The sequence below is a fragment of the Temnothorax curvispinosus genome, unplaced genomic scaffold (genome assembly GCF_003070985.1).
Source record: "Temnothorax curvispinosus isolate PA1 unplaced genomic scaffold, ASM307098v1 QBEX01014453.1, whole genome shotgun sequence".
Taxonomy (NCBI): Eukaryota; Metazoa; Arthropoda; class Insecta; order Hymenoptera; family Formicidae; genus Temnothorax; species Temnothorax curvispinosus.
The window spans coordinates 128939-149665 of record NW_020224233.1 but is presented as its reverse complement, the minus strand read 5'-3'; the positions used below and the strand labels follow the sequence as shown (position 1 = coordinate 149665).

Genomic DNA, 20727 nt, shown 5'->3' with positions numbered 1-20727 from the left:
TGCAGCCGTATGATTTACCGACATTATCGTTTTTCGATGGATCTTTTAATTGGCTTTACAGAATTGCAAGTTTTTGGTCTAGAATTAAAGTACGCACAAAAATCTAGGGCAGAAAACGCGATTTTATATCAAAAACGCCAAAAAATTAAAAATGTTACTTATTTGGGCACATACGCAGCTGTCACCTGACGACAATATTTGCTTAAAACAAAAATTCTGCAGTTTATACATACATAATTTTTATCATCTGCCCTTGGGAAAACATGTAGGAATAATATCGTGCAAGTAGAAGTAAGATTCAATGCGTACAAAAAAAGATTCATCGAAAAATTATTTTAGTAATGCAAATACGGATGCAAATGACAAGAAGAGCAGCAACAGTAGTTGCCGGATCTTGCGAGAGATGGCGAGCAATCGAAAAAAGGACAGATGTCATTTCGTTAGACAAAGACAGATATAGGGAAAACAAAATTAGAAAGGTTGACATTATCGACATCGAGGAAGTTCGCCAGTCACTGCAGGATCCCCTTAACCGTAATCAAAGCAACAAACTATTGCAACACATGTAAATTTTTCATTTCTTCGTCTAAATTCTTTTATCTATAATTAAAAATATTCTATTTTTATATATTACACTGAACAACATATTTAATTAAATTAAACAAAAAAAAATTAATTTATCAGGACTGTAAAAAATTATCAATTTTTTTATTTATACTTATATTTTTCCGGAGCACGCTGTATGCAAAATGTGTCGTGTAAAACGAATCCAGTCGCGATGTTAAAGTGTAATATAAAAGATATTTTGTTTCTCGGAATATTGCGTGTAATTAAATGAATTATCCTCCCTTTAAAGATGTGATTGGGTACATTTACATGGGACATTTCGCGTATCATGAATATGTTAGATAAATTTGGTGCGCTCGATTGCCGTACGAGAACCTCGCAGGATATAGTCACCCTATTTCTTGCAGTTTTGCAAACTTGGAGAGCTTCCATCGGGGAGACGAGACTTTTATACGTACCATGTATATCATGCACACGGATTTTTGCGCACACACGAATTGTAATTTAGGAGATTTATTTATATACCGAAGAAAAGTAGAGAGAGGGATTATTTCGCGGCGTCGAGAGAGTTATGTAGTTATGTAGGTTTACGATCAATTTATTATTACCGTATAGCTATTGTTGCGCTAGGTTGATAAGAGATCATTTGAAGCGTGGAGTGCAATTATTTTTTAATACACCCATCGTTATCGCGAGGTGCGGTTCTCGTGCGGCGCGTGCGATTGTTAAATTCCAATCTCAGAAAAGACGAGATAGTGATTAAACATAAACATCCCGTAAATGAAGAAAAATAATCGCTAAGTATTTATATGAGAAGATAGGCGACAGAGAGAGAGAGAGAGAGAAAGAGAATCGACGAGGCGCTCAGACGTAACATAATTACGATGTGTAATATGTATATTATATACGCGATATATTCCGTCGCTAATTAGAAAGCGTCAGGGAGTTTTCAAAGCGCGGACACGAGGACTTTTCGTATTGTTAATGTTGAACATTATTGTCAAACGCGAGATGAGAAGATATTCTGCGAATATTCCGAGAAAGTATAAGACGTACATAATTACGAGTTTTCTAAGAGTTTCTATAACTAACGAGAGATAAGTCGAATTTAAACTTGTGTGTGTATATATATATATCATATCCGACGGAATGTACCGTAACTTCTCGGGATGCTTTCCGAGCTTTCGCGACTGCAACATCTGCAGAATCGTCGAAATGTATATTTCGAGAATTTGCATAGTATTTTCAGAGAGATATCTTCCAAACATTCCTACAATATTACGATACATAAAATTTATCAGAATATTCTGAAAGTATTTTCAGGATACTGCCCATCTCAGGCGAAAATATCTTCTCGACAATGTTCTCATCTCGCATCATCTGGTTTGATTGATATCTCCCAAAAGGGACAATTAAAGTAGCCGAGAAAAGAATCTACCGTAAAAGTATCCGATATCTAATTTTCATAAAGGTCCATCAGAAGGGAAAAGTTACGAAGATCGATGACGATGTCTATATAAATTGGCCAAGAGAAAACTATTTAAAAAGTAATGCGGATATCAATATAAATTAGGAGGAACTTTCCTCGTGTACGTAATACTTGCTTCTTCTCGATTTACCAGAACGTCTGGGAGACTATTCCTTTTCACAAGTTACATTTGTGATGTATTGGAACAATAAATTTCTGTTAAAGCACATTTCTTTCTCTACTGTCTTTCACTGTGTCCTTTTTCAGCAAATGGTTCTGCTCCGATGATTTCTATTTATTTAGTTTGCGACGATAGTCGTCGATAAAGTAAAGCCTATCAATATAATTTTTTACGATTATAAAATAAAATCAATATTGAGATTAATTAAACGCAAAGTACAATAAATCGACATCCGGATTTGTTTTAACCTTTAGACCGCCGGAAAGCCTAAATATAGGCTCTACGTATGATCGGAACTTTGTATATGTTATATATAAGATATAAGCGCAACAATTTGAGGACTTTCTAAGAGGATTAAAGCTCATCAAATGCCGGCGCTCTAAAAATTAAGGATCGCGAAAGGAGGAGATTTCTTTTTTCTGTGCAGGGATAAATTGTCATGAGACGCACACATGTCAGATATACATACGTATATTTGATTCGTGCTGCTTACGGACTACGAACATTTAGCGAAAAAATGTATATAACGTTCCCGTGGTAATACGATGCACAATGTGCGATTAGTGTGCAGCTATGTAAAGTTACGGTCACTTCGAGATGATTATTTATCAGCGCACATATTTGGACGTCCGGTCTGAGATTTATATCGCCATCGGTCCATACGTGATAATTCCTTTTTGACCAGTATGTCTTAATAAAACTCAGGCATCTAACTTTTTAATTATAAATGAATTTAATTACTAATGAATAATCTTGTAAAATATCTTGAGCTTTTAACACATTACATCACATAAAAGACTGCATTTTAATATTCCATATTATAAAAACTTTTAAATTTTCACGTAAAAGTAAGCAAAATATTTTTTAATAAATTCACTTTCCTTTATTATTGAAAAAGTAATGAAAACTTTCTCTTATTTCGAAAATTTTGGTCAAAAAGGTATTAAAATGAAAGAATGAGCATTCCAATTGTTTCATCGTCTCGTGATAAATTCTGCAAATCTACAAAATCTCTACAAAACCACCGGAGTATCTACCTTAGAATCGATATAATTTCATCCGATAATCTAAAAACGCTGCTCTTCGACAATATAACATTGACTATAATGGACAGTAAGTTATCATATAATGTATTACACCCGTTATATCTTTTACGAAATCGAAATCGCAGCCCTCTGCAACTTACTTATTCACAAGAATATAATCGAATCCATAATCGCATCGCGCAGAAACGAAGACCTTAACGTTGTCCAATAAGAGGTCATCGCGATAATTACGCACAGATACGATATAGCTAAAACCAGAATACAATATATTTACGATTTAACAATCGATAAATTAAATATCAATATAGTTAACGCTCCTCGATTATTAGCGGCATCATTGCGCCCTATTAGTTATTACGCGCACGTATTTATTCATAACGTATACATCAACACATTAATATTTAATATTGCGTAATACGTAATATTGCGGTATTTTGACGGCAATAGCTCGCCGCTGATATTATCAATGAAATCTTCATCAGCGCAACGAAGCCCGTTTGGCAAATGATCCCTTCGGAATATAAAAATTCTTTTTGGGAATATCAAATTGTCACGTAAACGTATGAGCTAATTGCAAATTACACCCAATATCGTATGAATATAACGCGGCCTTCTCGATATTTATTTAATCATTTACATTTAATCAAACGATTCTTTTTTTTTTGCAAGAAATTTCAACGAATTTTAACTAAGAAATAGTCCAGCTATTCAATCAAGTGCCCGACTATCAACAATTAGGGATCATCTCTATCCAGCACCATAAGAGGGAATCGATCTACGAAACCTGGCGTTTTTTTTTTCAATTCTTTTTTTTATTATCGTACGTTTTCAACGGAAATAACAGACACGTATTAACTCTGGAATACGCATTTTATGTTACCGAAATTCACTCGAAAATTGCTCCTAAACAATTTAGTCGCCCACTGCATCGCGTAGATACACGTGTACATACATATATATGTAAAACATTCGATTCATATACGGGATTAAAATATGGCAGCAATATTTTCCGATTTGGACGGAACATATTTTTAGCACAAAGCTCGGTGTATGCTCGCGAGATTTTTCACTCGCTAAAATTGTATAATTTCGGCTCATTGTACAATTGAAGATCTTGATGCAAAAACTAATATTATATCCGTAAATATTTGAGAAAAAAATGTATATAAAAGATTTATAGTAACATTTACAAATTAATTATAAAAATAAAATAACAATTTATAAAAAATATCAGCTACAGGCGCGTATATTTGTTTTCCTCACTAGACATCGGGATTGAATAAAAATAAATTATGTTCAGTTAATTTCAGAAAAATTTGGTTTGTTTGATAAAATACCTATCTGGTCGTCACATCGAGACTTTCAATTCTCCGATGAACCTTGAATCGAAAATCGATCTTCATCAATGGATTCTCTAGAAACGTGAATTGTACGACACTAATTTTAGTCTAATTTCCAGAGTTAATACCATTAAAAACGATAAATAAGTGAGTGTCTTGACACTCACATTCTTGTTTAGTAATGTTTGTGCGATATGTATGTAAAGTAATTGGCACAGGTATATGTATATTATACGTATTATACAAAATCCATTAGAAATTGATCCCACCCCGATTACCGCGATCTCTCTGGTGCGGGTTAATCCTCTTTAAAAAGAAACCATCATTGTCATTGTCATCGGTATACATTGATAAGAATCATCCGCAATCTTTTCCACGTCCCTCCATCGAATATGAGAAACCCCATCGGACTTATAATGTAGTTTCATTAAGAAGATCACACACAAAAATAGACACCGCTGCGGCATCCACGCTGTCTCCACTTCAGCGTTCGATAAAAATATGAATAATCGGCGAAGATCGTCGCCTTTTCGAAGTTTTAAACTCGCGATCGGAAGCTGCTGGGACAGTTCGGCGAGGATTCTAATGATTGCCGTTGGTCTTTTTAGATTGACCGTTGTCCGAGAGGTGTTTCCAGAGGCCCGTTATCAACGGCACGTCCCTGAAACTGTCGGCCGCCGGCTATCCTGCCTGCTACGAACACATCAGGTCGACCGACCTGGATTCGCCCCAGGCGTTTTGCACCTTGAAACCGGCGCTCGGTCGAGGCACCACGTGATGCGCCGGAGTGGATGCCGTGTGGTGCCTAAGCGTTGTCATAGGAATACTATTGTTACTTCCCGCACTCTTCTTCTGGCTCTTCTTCATGTCCGAATCCTCCTCGAAGCATACCTGAAAAGAAGCGAACGGCTCACGTTACTCGACAAATTTTTACCTTTTCCTCTATGTATTTGATTATAGGAAATTATATAAATTAAAAGTAAATTTGATTGTTATTTCTTTTTAGATTGTTTTTAAAATATAAAATTATTTCCTGGAATTTTTTAATCTTTTTGTAACATAAAAAATAGAAATAAATAATAAATAGATAAGTATATATTACTAATTTTAAAGAACGTGTGTAACCAAAATTACAAATATTTTAAATATTTTAATTAATTATAATTAATAAAATATATAGTTATAAAATATATAAATATATATACTAAAATCTCCCGTGCCAATTAATTTGAGAGATTGCAAACAAAATTTTTTTGACGCGCTCAGATTTCCGAAATAAAAATATGAAACGTGTGTTTGAAGTTATCCTTCTCAAAAAGACTCGACAAAATTACTTTGCCATTTCGGATTTTAATTTCGCTTTAAATGTTCGCTTTTTTGCAGTCTCTCATATCCTCTGACGCGATGCAGATCAATGGCGTGTACACATAGCAACGCGATGTGGAGTACCTATCGACGAGATGTAGTAAACTGGGAAGGGATCAAACGCCGTGGGATTATAGTATAGCTTTGCTGATCGGTCGGTTTTTGCTGATCAACGACGACGACGACGACAACGACGCGTCAAAGAGAAACTCAACGTTTCATCACTCACCCATGAATTTCCCGCTGGTTTGGGATCGTTTGACAAATCAATTAAAAGATTTTTCTGGCTGTCGTTACGCCGCTGTTGGCCATTCTGCTTATTTTGCTCATTAATCTTGCCATTAGTAGTCTTTGTCTCGCTGGCGCTATTCTTCTCATCATTATCTGTAATTAAAAATACAGAATAATTAAATGATACTAAACGGAAATGTAACGAGAAATGTATCTGCCATTTGTGGATAAATATTGTAATTTTGAACAGAAAAATAGATTTGCAAATAAACATAGAAATGTTAAGTAAAATATAGTTATTATCTATTTGCAGTTTGTCTGTCTATTTGCAGAAATTTTAGTTCGTCAGAAACCTACCTATATATTGAATTATTTATCATTTGTAATTGTTCCCAAAATTGTACAAATCATTTAAAAATTCGTATTTCGAGAAAAGTGGTTTCCGAATGGAAAAGGTAAAAAAGCAAACAAATTCAAAATTTATATGATAATTCTGAAGCATCCTATACGTATAAAGAATATTAAAATCTTATTTTTCATAGAATATCGCGGTAAAATGATTGAAAATATCAATTTAATTTTACCAAGTGATATAAGACAAATATTTATTTTCAAAACGAAACGCGAATTTCCCTGAAGCTCTGCATTCAAATATTCGATGCAATATGCAGAAGCGAAACATTTCTATGCAATATATCCATAAAATAAAAACCTCAAAAAAGGCGATTTAAAAATTAACAAACCAGTTTCGCGATATAAATCGAGAATCAAATCCATCAATTATAAAAATATCCGTTCGATCTAACGGGTCTACCTTTTTGGTACAAACTTTAATATTTTAAGGACGATAAGAAATCGGCAACACCAATGAAAAATATTGAATAAAAATAAGGAAACTTTAATTAAATGAAAATAAAAAACGTAATATTAAATAAATATAGAAACTATATACGAATTAGAGTTAAGCCCACTTTGGAAGCTTAATTCTAACGCGACCTATAATTAGTTTTATTAGATTTCAAAAATTTAGAATTCTATTTTTAATTTTATCCACTATATATTTCAATGTTTGTAATACATGTTTTAATATATGTATATCGTATGCACGTCTTATATGTACTCAGATCAATTATAAATAGAATTCTATCCTGAATTTCGACACGAATTATAAATCTGGAATAAATTTTACGATACAGAATTACAATATTGTCTTATTCGCCTGTAATACAAGTGATAAAAAGCAGCAAACGATTGCATTCAAGATGTCGAAGACAGAAGCTGCAATATTATCTGCTGGCATTTATTGGCGTGTGCGCGTGTACGACACGATGCAATGTGTGTGCCATCCGGATATTAACGCACAATTTCCTGATTCTCTTGGCCGGTGCCAGGAGGCATCCCGCAATATCCGTACTCTCAGCGGGTTAAGTGCAACGCCCATATAGACACTGCTCTTTACGATCAACGCGGCAGCCGCCTCTTTATACCGCACTTGCCGAATTCACCCGAGATTAAAGCAAGTGGCAAGCTTTCTGAAGTGCAGAAACGAGAGCCAGCTGCATTTCTAATTACTGCGATTTTACGTAACGACACGAGGTATTTAATTTTCCCACGATCTCTCGCATAACTCGCGCGACTCTTCGAAAATCTCAACTCTTCCTATATTATATAATAATCGCGTAATCTACCCTAATTCCTTTGAAAATCCTGATGTTGTCTAAATTACACAATCTAATTACCTGTTAGTCTTTGAAAATTTTAACTTTTTCTAAATTTATAATTATGCTGGAAACAGTAGAAACTGCTCCGCTAGCAGTCGACCTTTTGACTGAAAGGATTAGAAAATTTATTATAACTCTATGTTGTAAAGTTCAATCTAGAAGATCTATATATATAATTCGTGTGTCCTCGTTTCGCGAAATTCCACACAAATAGAGAGCTTATTTATAAATTAACAAGATTGTTTGTTTTCTATGTTCCTTCGATTTTCTCCAACTTCTCGATGGTTTTCGTATATTTATCCGTAACGGATAGGAATAATCTCTCTTGTTTTGAGACATATACGACGAGATGCTCGGGAAAGATATACTAATACCGCGAAAAATTTCCTCACCGATACTGTCACCTGTCGAGGGAGGGCTCTTATCCTGCGCGTGATGGATCCTAGGATCGGACTGTGACAACTGCCACGCCTGATAAGCCGTGTTGAAGGCCTGCGCCACAGTCAGCGTCACTGTCTGCGCCATTTTTCTCTTCGGGCAGAGAAACGCGTGGCACTCCATCGTCTCGTTGAGATTCGTCGCGATGAACGCGAACACGTGATCGTGCGTCGCATCCGCCGAGCAATACGAAATTCTGAAATGAAAGAATAACGGAACAAAAATTAGTATTACTAGAATTATATTTTCTTTTCTTTAAATTAATTTATCCTTTCTATCTTAAGAAAGAAAAAATACCTTTTCTAATATCGATAAGAAATTGATCGTTGTGTTGCCATAAAAAAAAATATTATGTATATTTATCACATTAGCTTCACGCGCTTTAATAGTGCTGCTTTTTTACGATGTTGATAAATTCAGATCTTCCGCGCGAGTTTGCACGCATATCCGGCGCGACGCAACTATGCGATATGCAAATCCACGCCCATCGCTCGCAGCGGCAGCCGCTTCCGTTTATGTCGCACGACGGTATTCGCTCGCCGCGTATAATAGTCGAAAATTTGCTGGAGGGCACTTAGGCGAATTCTAAATTCCCCGAGGGAAACGAGAGTAATATGCAAAGGGCGGCATAAGCGAAATGCACTGCCGGCGGTTACAAAAAAACGGATACAACAAGGCTTTTATGAGCTCTTTATCAAGGAATTTTCAGCTTATTTCAGATACCAAGCTCGGTTTATTTTAATAAATATTCATAATCAATTTATGCTCAAATTAAGTTATAATTAAATAGTAACATAAATATATGTAACATAATACAATCGTATGAATTTCAAAACGTTGAATATTATACATAGCAAAAGACAGGTTCATGTAATACTACACAAACTGGCGATAGTAGTGATGCAAATACAGCAAATATTTGGATAACTCAATACATATATGATATAAAGTAATTCCAAAATTAAAAAAAATAATAATTATGATTTCTGTTTCTTCGCACTCTTCTCTTTTTAATTTCTTTCCCTTTTCTTTCCATTTTTTTTTCTTTCTTCTTCCTCGTTCATTTCTTTTTTTCTTTTCCGTAGTTATCTACCTCTCCTCTTATCTCTTTCCTTTTTTCTTCTCTTTTAGTATTGCAGAGTTTTCAAGTTACGCCATTGCGGGCTAGAGCCGATAACACCATCGGCCCCGAAATAATGCTCTTTAACGCTCTTAATCCCGCGGCTTAATTTTATTCAGCCGCGTCTTTGCACGCCGGTTAATTAACTCGCCATTAACGGCGCCGAGCGGCGAGATTAAGAGAATTTATAACCGGCACGTCAACCTTCGCCGCGCTCGCCATCATCGTTCTTTTTTTTTCTATACGCGTCCCATGAAATTTCTCGTTCGCCACTTTAGCGCACCTCCGAGCGTATTATGTACCAGAGGAACAAAGCCCACCACCGGTGGGCTTTCACGGCGTAACAATGGAAAACCGTCGCTTAGTATTTCGCCGGCCGGCCTCCTAACGAGTACGCGGGATCATTATCGCGAGAAAAGTTCATTTCAGTCGTCCGTTCGTCCGTTTGTGCCACGCGAAAATTCGGCGAGACTTTTCCAGAACGCGATATGTCTTCTCTCAAATTTTTTACCGCATATCTTTCTGCCGCTGCAATTATTTCTCACTCCATTGTACGAGAGGGTAGCCAAAAGTTTCCGGAATTATTTTTGAAAAAATATTTAAAGTGTATTATATACTTGCAGGTTTGAAACTTTAATCTCCTTCGAACCGAAACTTTACTCCCCCCTTGTGACTTAATACAACAATCACAGCACCTCTCCTACTTGAAACACTGTCTAAATTTTTCTTCCGGAAGAAGACTTTTAACTTGCTGTTAAGGGTTCCCAACGACTCTCGTTTAACCTCGTCAATGTCAGCAAAATGCTTCCCTTTTTAAGTTCTTGCTTCATTCGTGAGAATAAAAAAAGTCACAAGAAGCGAGGGAGAGTGGAAGAAAAAATGGAAAAGTGCTGATTGTTTCCTGCGTCATGACAATGCTCCTGCCCACGTAGCCTTGAGCATTCAGCAGTTTTTAGCTGAAAATAAAATGGTAACTGTGTCCTATCTACCATATTCACCTGATCTCGACACTTGTGACTCTTTTTATTCTTACGATTAAGTAGCAACTTAAGGGAGTTTTGCTGACATTGACGAAATTCAACGAGAATCGCTGTGGCAACCCTTAACAACGGAACTCCAGAATTTAGACAGTTTCCTAAAGTGGGAGAAGCACTGTGGAATGGTTGCTTTAAGTCACATATGTGAGGGGCACTTGAAAAAGATCAATTAAAGTTTTAGACCTGTAAGTATATTTTAAATATATTTTTTAAAATAATTCCGGAAACTTTTGATTATCCCCTCGTATGAATCTTAACACATTCTCTATGTAAGATCGATCCAACTGAGTAATTAATTCTTTATGTCTATTCGCCCCGTAGCTTTGTTAATCATTTAATTTTGCGTTTTACTGAACATAAATATGAATTGAATTTTTTTGAAAAGCGAAAGGAAAGAGCATGCTGATCTCCCAGACCGAGCTAATGGATAGTTAAAATCGCATTTATACTCTGCACTGATAATTTTTAATGTGATGTAGCAGAGATTATATCCTAAGTAATATAATCTTTGTGGAACTATGCTTGAACTTCTTTAGATTTATTTACTTATAAAAAATATAAATCTACTAATGTAAAATATTGTATAAAGATAAATAAAATGAAAAAAGTATAAATAATATGCAATAAAATAAATATATAATTTATATTTAACAGAATGCGAAATATCATTGTTTTACTTGCAAAACTTATAATTAAAACATTTATAACTCTTAATTTAATTTCAACAAAATGTGTACTTGAAACGTATCCAATTCTAATATTAAAACAATATTCTTTTCGATATGAAATCGATTGAAAAATACTGTTTGAGCATTTGCGTCGCACAAAATGCTGCAAAAAGGACTAATAACGTAATAATCGTTGTGACCGAATACTGTACATATATTATAATCCTTTCAGCCATTAATATAAGATTGAAAACAACGCGCAATCGTTGCAAATCGAGCGATAGCATTAGAGAGACAGAGAAAGAAGCTTCGTGGATCGGAAATAGTCGCGCTTGTAATTTCCCGTAACGAATATCGAAATCGCGCTCGTTGCATATCACATATCGCTCGCTGCACCATCACTGCATCGCGTCGTCATTACATGGGATTGTTAATGCACTCTCAGGCGTACGTATACAACGAATATAATTCGCCGCCAGATCGGCAAAATATACAGCAAATCGCGGCGAGTTTCACACGGTGCGATCGAAATTTTAATCGAGCGAGCTGGCGCGTGTTTCTCGAAAAACAATTATTCATTATCGCGTTTCGCTCAGAAAAAAAAACATTTTCCCTGGTGAAATACACGTTGTGTTCTTCTTTCTTCTATTATATTATAATTTTTAATATTATTTTTCACATAATGCTCTAGAAAGTTTTTGTGTTTAAATTTAATTTAATGCAGCATATACAGATTTTTAAATTGATGACAAAGTAAATTGCTAATTGTATTTAACATTATTCTGTAATTTAATTGTTAATCTAATGCTCCTACCTGTATATTGACACCTGAAGCTGATCCTCTTCGGTGGCCAAGTCCGTCATTCTAATTCCTCTCAAGCTCACAGCCAAAGAGACCCTTTGCAATTTTTTTCCGCTTGCTTTCGCCTGTAATAATTAAAATAGACAAAATGAAAAATGCAATGAGCCAAATGCACCAGAGCATTTATCCAGTAATGAAAGAATTTAATTTAATAAGAGTATTTTTTTTATTCTCCCAATGTCATTTTCGTTATAAAGCTCTATAATGTAATATAAAGTAAGAGATATTACATACATCTATATATGTTTTATAAAAACGAAATAATAGTATCGAATTCGCAAAAAACCTTCAAGTCTTCATTTTGCAGCTCTCTCTATGTCATCAAACATTTGAGCATTAAACGTGTAAAATTTAACGAAGAAAAATACTTAATCATAAAATATAATTTGTTCTATATTCTCTCAATCGCTTTATAATTTAATTTCTCATTACATAAACAATATTATCAATTTCTAATCTTGAGTCTATTTTAGAGTTATGTAATAATTTTTATGTCTTTAAGATTTGATGTGTATATCTATAGAGTAAAGGGTGCAAAGAGAGAAATCTGCTTATTATACTATAAGCAATATGTATATGTACTTATCATATACTATAAAAAGTCTGTTAATTAAAGTATATTTACTTTTGATTAACTTTTTATTAAAGCGATATTTTTTTATTCGTTTTCTGATATTTGCGGCTGGCAGTACATCCTTTTTTCCAACTATACATAGAAACTCAATCTCAAGAGAATCATTTGATAGATCATCCGACCGAACAGCGAATTTCTATTAATTTTGTTTCCATTGCGACAACAATTTCGCCGTTTGCTCAAGCAGAAGGTGGTGGTGTTTATACTAAAGTACCTGGAGTAGTTCGAGATGCGCCCGGGAGTAAATCCGCGGTGTAAACCCGAGTGAAGTGAAGCAACAGCTCGATTACCTTTTTCGGAAATCAAATATCTCGTCGCTAAATTGTGAGTTCTCTCTCGCGTCGCTCCATTGCAACGCAATTACGGGTCTTCGTGCGGATTAAGCGGTTCATTTAACGATTTAACTCGCGCATGGAGATTTCCCGCCGCCTTAATCGCGAACGTCGCACGAGAGATTCCGGAACGTTCCCTAATCCGCGCGGTGATTCTCGAGCAGATATTCTGCATCTCTCTGTCGCAAATGCGTTATTGTGGGAGGATATGCTCAATGTCTTCGCAATCTGATTATACACTGTGACATAGATTTTAGGATAACACGTATCTATTGCGCTCGGTAATGTCACTTTTAACAAAATATGCAAAGAGAATGACATAAATAGATTTTAGAAATTTAATTCGACTTAAACTGCAACGTACGTGTTTATCTCGCGTAAAAAGAACTATGGACGCGGGAGAAATATTACAAGCAACACGAGTTCCTCGCTACGCGAAGAAAACGAATTTGATAAAAATATCAATCTATATTGATCTCGAATTAACATTATTGTTTGATGACGGAAAATATTTATCTGGAAGCTAATTCATTCTTTTAATTTAAATTTTCATACTCGACATTAAAATAATCAAACACAAAAGGCTAATTATACAATGCAAAAGCACACTTTGTTATGAATTAAATTCCATATTTATATATCCAGATTTAATAATGATAGTAGCAATGTTAATGCTTGTAAAATTATTCCGCGGGATAATCGAGCTTTTAATTACATTCTTTTTGCTCTTTTTTTTTTAAATAACAACAATTACCAGAAGCGAAATAAGGGTTGATATTCACGTTGTTTCGAGTAAAATTTGTTGAAACAATTGCATGTGAAGTTCCACAAGTTCCACGGATTAACGATCCTTCCGTGAAAAAAAGAGAAGCCTTGCAGCGATAACAAGACCCGAATCCACTCAGGTCTCCTCTTCATTTATTTTTTGATAAATGAAGATTTTTTTTTGCGTTTAATCTGCAACGAAAACGTGCTTATTCAGCCATGCATTTGACAGTGACTTGTTGCGAAAAACCGGATATCCGAGCGGATATTTCTTCCGCTTCTTCGATAAATTAAATATCCCAGCTCACTTTATCATTTTGTTTCAAGACGAGACTCGAGAATTGACCTAAAAATTAATTTGTTTAACCCAGCTCTCAATTCTCTTCGCGGCTTCTTTTTTCACTTATAATCTCACGGAGTCCTAATTCGAGATTAACTATTTCTATACTTGACGAAAGCAGCAACTTATATTTTTAGCACAATGACTTATTATTACCTATTAGTTCGGATTATACGTATATATGCAGTAATTTAGGGTGTCTTGTACCAGTAGCTTCTTGCTCGCAAACACTAAATAGCATTATCAGTGAGAACTTGCGAGTAGGAATTGCATGACGGAAATGCGGAGTTGCCTTTACGGTCGTGACATGGTATAAGATCATGCTGTTAGACGCGCGAACAACTCCCGCTTCGCAACAGAAACATCTTAATTAGTGACTTAGAGGAAATTATCTCAAAATTACGAAAATGAAAACTCTTCTCAGAATAACAGTCGGATAAAACTACGGTAACACTTGAAGTGCGTTCAGAAGTAAATTGACGTTTGCAGTACGTTTAAAAACATTGTGAAATTATATAAATTGCATGACAGAGATTATCGCATCAATTAGTTTCTCTAGCAGATGAGATGTAAGTAAGCAACAGAATTTATTGTTTCAACGTGAGACAAAGGGACGGCCATAGAGACGGAAAGGGTGCCCATCCAATCCGGCAAATGAATGCGACGCTGCGAGGAGGAACTAACAATAATGGACGCAATTACGCAGGTACAAAAGACAGCGAGAGAAGATCAATTGAAGCGGACAAACCCGGTGGGACAATTAGCGCAAAGACAGAAGTGCAATGCAGACTTCGATCGGGTATATATAGCTGCCCGACGCGGAATACGATTGCGCGCGTCGGGAAACTTTCGAATCAATCCAAATCGAGATAGTTCGCAAAAACTCGTAGCTATTTGATCTGTTTGCGTTGCAGCAAAAGCGTTTGAACGAGAGCAGCTTAGTGCAATATTAAACCGGGTGTTTAAACCCGGCGACCGCAAGATACATAGATCCGTATTTTTCATTGCAGTTTCGGATTTACAGTTACGCGCGTTTTTGAAATTCTTATAAATGATCTCCGTAGCGAAGAAGACATAATTACAAATCATAAGAGATTCCTCCAAGTTTGTCGTGGATATTAGAAAAATATGTATGTATATTACATTATAATTTCAGAAATTACAGATACCTATATATTATGGATATTCCGTGTTAAGCTACCTTTATGCTGAAACATATGATGTAGACATTGTAGCTTTTATTTTTATCGAGTGTACAAATAAACACTGTGTAAATTATATTTATTGTGGAATGAACGAAATTCTCGCGTACGCGTTTCCAACGTATGTTGACTGAATCCCTTCATTAATAACTGCATCATAGGAGGAAATTGCCGAAATACATACATTACCGCTTTCTGCAATTCTGTCCGTGTAATCTCGCGGTACGAGTTGTAATCGCTTCGAAATTGGAATTATATGAGATGCGGACGAAGTTTCGTTATTAATTAATCATGTTCCTCGGATCGCTGCTAAATCGCGTAAATTCGTTTTCCTCTGTCGATTACGCTATTCAACAAGGATTTCGCCTGCTAAACCAAATTGAGAAACTGATGGAACTTACAACTTCTGAATATGACTTTTTTTTCAACCATCGCAATAAAATCATTTTTTTAAATAATTTTCGCCACGGTACTTTATTGCCAATCTAATCCGCGTGTGTTTGAGAAATATTGAATATCGATCTTCTATTAATTACTGAGGTGCCTGAATATGTACCGTATTCAAAGTATAAAAAATTCTATTGTATAAAAATTAATTGTTTGTTAGAGTAATTTTTTTCTCAATCAACATCCATGCCTGATAAAACGCCCAAAATCACGAATTCGATGATATTTTCGCGTATGAAAAAAGCAATACTAGTTCCATCGGAAGCAATATCAGCCATGCTCGCAATATTTCACGTACGAAGTCAAAAGTAATTAGCGGACGAGTGGAAGTTGGCTCAAATAAGCCATTTCTCATTAATGCCGCTTTTTACCGCGCGTCCTCGCTGCTTTTCGTGCATTTTTTATCTCCTGCAATTCCTGAACACCGGCGAGCACGATTGCAAAACACATGATCCGACTTTCGACAAAATCTTGATTGCCGATCAATAAAATCCGGATGGCGTAAAACAACGGAAGAAAAAGAAGGTAAAAAAAAATAATTAGAATGCCGTCAGCCGCGCGACAGAGACAAAGTAGCGAATAAACATGGCGCGAAGTAATCACGCTTCATTTTCATTAGCTCTATTAACGGACCCGCGGCTATGCGCGAGAAATTAGTACCTTGCAATTTCAATTAAATTCTCTTCACGGCGGCCGCGTCGGAAAATGGTTGAAAGTAAATTACACGGTGCAATACAATTCCAACGATAAATAATATAGTGGCAATCTCCAGCGCAAGCGGCAAACGCGTTCTCTCTCTCTCTCTCCCCCCTCTCTTTATCTTTCGCTAAATTTGATAATAATTGAAAGTAATTCTGCGTAAAATATCGTGTTTATTCGCTGTATAAATGAAACGTAAATATGTTTTACATAAGTTGCATATAAAAGATTAAAAATATTTTTAAACATGGTTTTTCATATTTATTTTAGTATTTTGTATTTTGTACTGCTATACTGTAAGTTGTAAATTTATTACACTTTTCTGGGACAGTGCTTTTTTAAGTATATAAAGATTAAATTAGAAAGGAAAACTTTAAAAAATTGTACTTTAATTATAAATGTACAAGTCATACATATATATAACAGAATTTACAAATTTGACGTGATTCAATTACTTTCGTATTAATACCTGATTTTTTTTTAGATGTAGCGTGAAAACTAATAATAACAATAAATCAGTAGAGTAATAGAAATAATTCAGATTTAAAAAATTGGGAACACAATTTGATCATAAAGAAAATTGCAAAGCTGGAAACGCTTTTTCAGGATAAGTCTATAGGGTGTAAATTATAAAAAATGCTCGAAATAATACGCACCATGGTGATAACGGTCTTAATAGCTTCCGCCGTGGCTTCCTCGCTCGAAGGCGTTTCGACGAGGGTGCTGCCCAAATATTTGAGGGTGAACCTCGCCTCAGACGCATCCTCAGATTCCTCCCCGTGCGTCGTGCTCGTCGAACCGCTACCCTCCACGCACTCGCGGCTGTTCGCCAGCGCCCATTCCTCGCATAGCTCTGAAAGTTAATGCCAGGCGAGATATTGAGACGGAATCGACGGGCGAACAAAATCCTATTTTGCAAAAATCGATCGCATCGCGGAGTAAAAACGCCCTTCAGTTCAAATCAGCATGAAGCTTCTCGTGAAATATTTCGCTGTGCGAATTTCATGAAAAAAGAATTAATCCTGAAGATCAGCTCGGACGTGAAATCTAAATGTTAAATTTGTTGCGTTAAATTTATGGGTAGAAACAACGCGAGAGTTTTCGGGATAATGGCACGAGGGAGCAAAAATTTGGGAATGCTCTTTGCAGATACGAACTCGACGGTGATAAATGCCATGGTAGACGGAATGACCAATGTAACATTAGTCCGAGTTCGTGCAACAAACACATAAGCCAGCCTCGTTGTCTGTCTACTTCGTGACAAGAATGGCCACGCGAGTATCGCAATAATGGATATCCGAGTATATATATATATATATATATATATATATATATATTGTTGTGTATATGTATACATCGTTGTGCGATTCTCCTCATTCCGAAATGTGTCGAACTCCAACCCACTCACCAAAATTACGATGCAAAAGCATCGGTGCGTTATTCTGTAAAATTTAACTCGATGAAGCAAGAAATGTTTAAAAGTTAACAGCACAAACTTGGAGAAAGTTAATGGAAATCAGTTATATCATTTGCGACGGAAGTTATAATTATAAAGTAAAATAAAGAGTGCACGTTTTCTTTTTTGTACAATTTTACGATAAAAAATAAAAAGTGAAGAATAAAAGTTTTAAAAAATTGCAGAGAATTATTTGCCTTGAAGAAAATTGACGGAGATTGATCGTATCCTTCGACAAAAATTATGAATATTATATAAAGTAAAAAAAAATATAAAGAACAGCTCTTGATTTGTCGTGATAAAAAAAATTTTACAATTTTACAGGAAATTGCTTCTTTCGAAGGAAGTCGATGGATGTCGACCGTCTTATTTCTAAAAAAATATGACAGCTTTTTTAAGATAATACAATACTTATATGTGTATGCCATGCATTTATATCAGAACACATGATTCTCTTTCAAACATCATCTCTCTCGTTTCTCTGTTCAAGACAATTGCACTTGATTCTCCTGGACAGTACAAAAGTTTAATCGAAAAAAATTCGCGGAACCGCGCTTTATCACCGCGATTCATCCGCGCTGTAAGTTTCACGAAACGGTATCAATAGTTGTCCGCGCGCTATTGCACACTTGGTGGAAAGTCTGAAAGTTCGCGCGGGCGAGTCTCGGTACGCCGTTATTGCCGGGCGCGAAACTTTGCCCGCAGAACAATTTTGTAAAAGCGGACGAAAACTCGTTACCACTCGTGACGCGACGCGGCGCGTCATGACGTCTCGATCGAGAAAAGAAAACTCGCGGTCCCGCGAGCAACTCCCCGACGAACATGTTCTTTTAGGGATGTTAGCGGTTTTACTACAACATGTCAAAAGTTATCGTGTTTCCGCGGCACGGCAATATGCGTCCGCCCATTTCATCATTCTGACACGCAGATCGACCGTCGAGAAATAAAAGTATAAATCGCATAATTCGATCAAGGCTATCGGTCACTTTGTACGGAGCGTTTTAAGATCGTTTTCCTTCTCAATTACAAGATTTGTCGAATTTTGGAACAATTTTAATCAAAATTCTTTTATTTAGTTTTAAATAAGTATATTTAGGTAATTTTCTAAAGTCTCTAAAGATTTTTATTTCTGCGCTACAATAAGATGCATTCGAAGTAAATTCAGTGGCACAAATTTATTTATAAAAAAAATGCAAAAACGCATAATTTCTAATATTAAATCATTTTCAAAGAACTGATGTGCGAATAATAAAATAGAGCCAATAGAGGCCATAATACTTTTGAAACACTTAGTAGGAGATGCACTCACAATCATCGTCGGTCGTCGAATAAATATAAGAAGTAGGCGTTTCCGCAAATCGCGAGGCATGTGGGAAGACACAGAAAGCACGAGAAATGCGATCGTCGCCGGCCCCATTTGTATCAATTTGTCAATGAGCACTTCCTGCGCAATGTTTTTTTCCTTTCGTATTGCCGGCCATCAATCTTTAGCAACCTCCTAACGTCCAAAGAAAGAGCCTAGCTTGATTTCGCAATAAAGGTGCGACAGCTCCGAGCGATGCACTTCCGCGATAAATGTCGTGAAAATGCATCTCGACGTGACATCGTGATTATGAACGATCACGTCGGACGAAGATACAAATATCAAGAGATTTTATATTGAAAATTATGATAGCGATTTTTCTTCTACGAATTTTTCGCTGTAAAAGAATTACCTTCATTCGCCAAAGATATCATGTTAGTAAAGAAAAGACCGAATATTATATACAATGCGCTTTATAATCTTCATATAATGTTTGCATGAGATGTAGTTTCACATTAATAGATTGCAAATTATATAAAATACAATATTTTTAATATTAAATATAATAAAATATAAAAGAATCTATTTTTTTTTATGTATGCAAGCTACATGCCAACGTGTCGTGCAAATTTTATTAAAATATATACTTATGCTTTCACATCACAATCTGTATTATTCCTATTATCCCATTCTCTCGGAGAGGAACAGCCGTTATCTTTGACGTTGACATGGTAGAATTCAAATGACGACACGATGAATTTTACCGTGACTTGAATATATTCCTTGTATGTTCCCTTCGACGGAATAAGAAGAATTGACTTCGGCGTTCGATCGACGAGTATTTTAATATTTCAACGGCCGCGTTGACAGGGCGTTACGTGAAAGCTATTCCGCGTGCGACGCTAACGGAAACGCAGTGCCATCCGGCTGAAAATTTATGAACCGCCTCTATCCGGCGCGAGGCGATGTGGAAAACCGATATAGCGTAGCGCACGCCCCTGAAATTTCATTGAGGAAAAGACGATCGAAAGGGGTTGACGGGCCGCGGTAACTGTACGTGAAAACTCTCAAACGCCCGGGAAACTGTGGTATCTGCCATGCCCACCTCGAAATTCCTAATCGTAGAGCCATCACGCGAACTATCGATCGCGACTTTCCGTGGATAATTTGTGACAATTAAATTTGACTCGGCGCGGGCGTTCAAACTCACCCTCTCCCTCTTTGATATCCCGTATACAAGCTTCTATTTGCGGGCCGTAACATTGACAAAGTTACGACTGGTAACGTGAGTTTCACGAGCGCCTCGACGTAAAACCTCGTCGACGAGCGCATAAAGATCCGCGCGGAGAATATCCGCGGAGATGTGCCAGCTTCCGCGGCTCGAAATAGAAGGATCTTGCGACCTATTTTATCGTCCTGGACGGGGAAATTTTTATCGTAGCTCGCAGCAAGTCGTCGTCTCTCTCTCTCTCTCTCTCTCTCTCTCTCTCTCTCTCTCTCTCTCT

At 36.1% G+C, this 20727-nt stretch overlaps 1 protein-coding gene across 2 annotated transcripts in view; it reads right to left on the bottom strand.

Moving 5' to 3' along the window:
• Positions 1–3511: 3511 nt before the first annotated feature.
• The window catches only part of LOC112464687 (low density lipoprotein receptor adapter protein 1-like), a 64701-nt gene continuing 47485 nt past the window's right edge, over positions 3512–20727 (bottom strand). For both annotated transcript variants that reach the window (XM_025031826.1, XM_025031824.1), the window contains exons 2-6: positions 17120–17316; positions 11997–12109; positions 8312–8553; positions 6197–6351; positions 3512–5493 (exon numbers count right to left, since the gene is read on the bottom strand). In XM_025031826.1, coding sequence (XP_024887594.1) covers positions 5296–5493; positions 6197–6351; positions 8312–8553; positions 11997–12109; positions 17120–17316 — 905 coding nt within the window. In that variant the 3' untranslated portion in view covers positions 3512–5295. The remainder of the gene's footprint in view (positions 5494–6196; positions 6352–8311; positions 8554–11996; positions 12110–17119; positions 17317–20727) is intronic.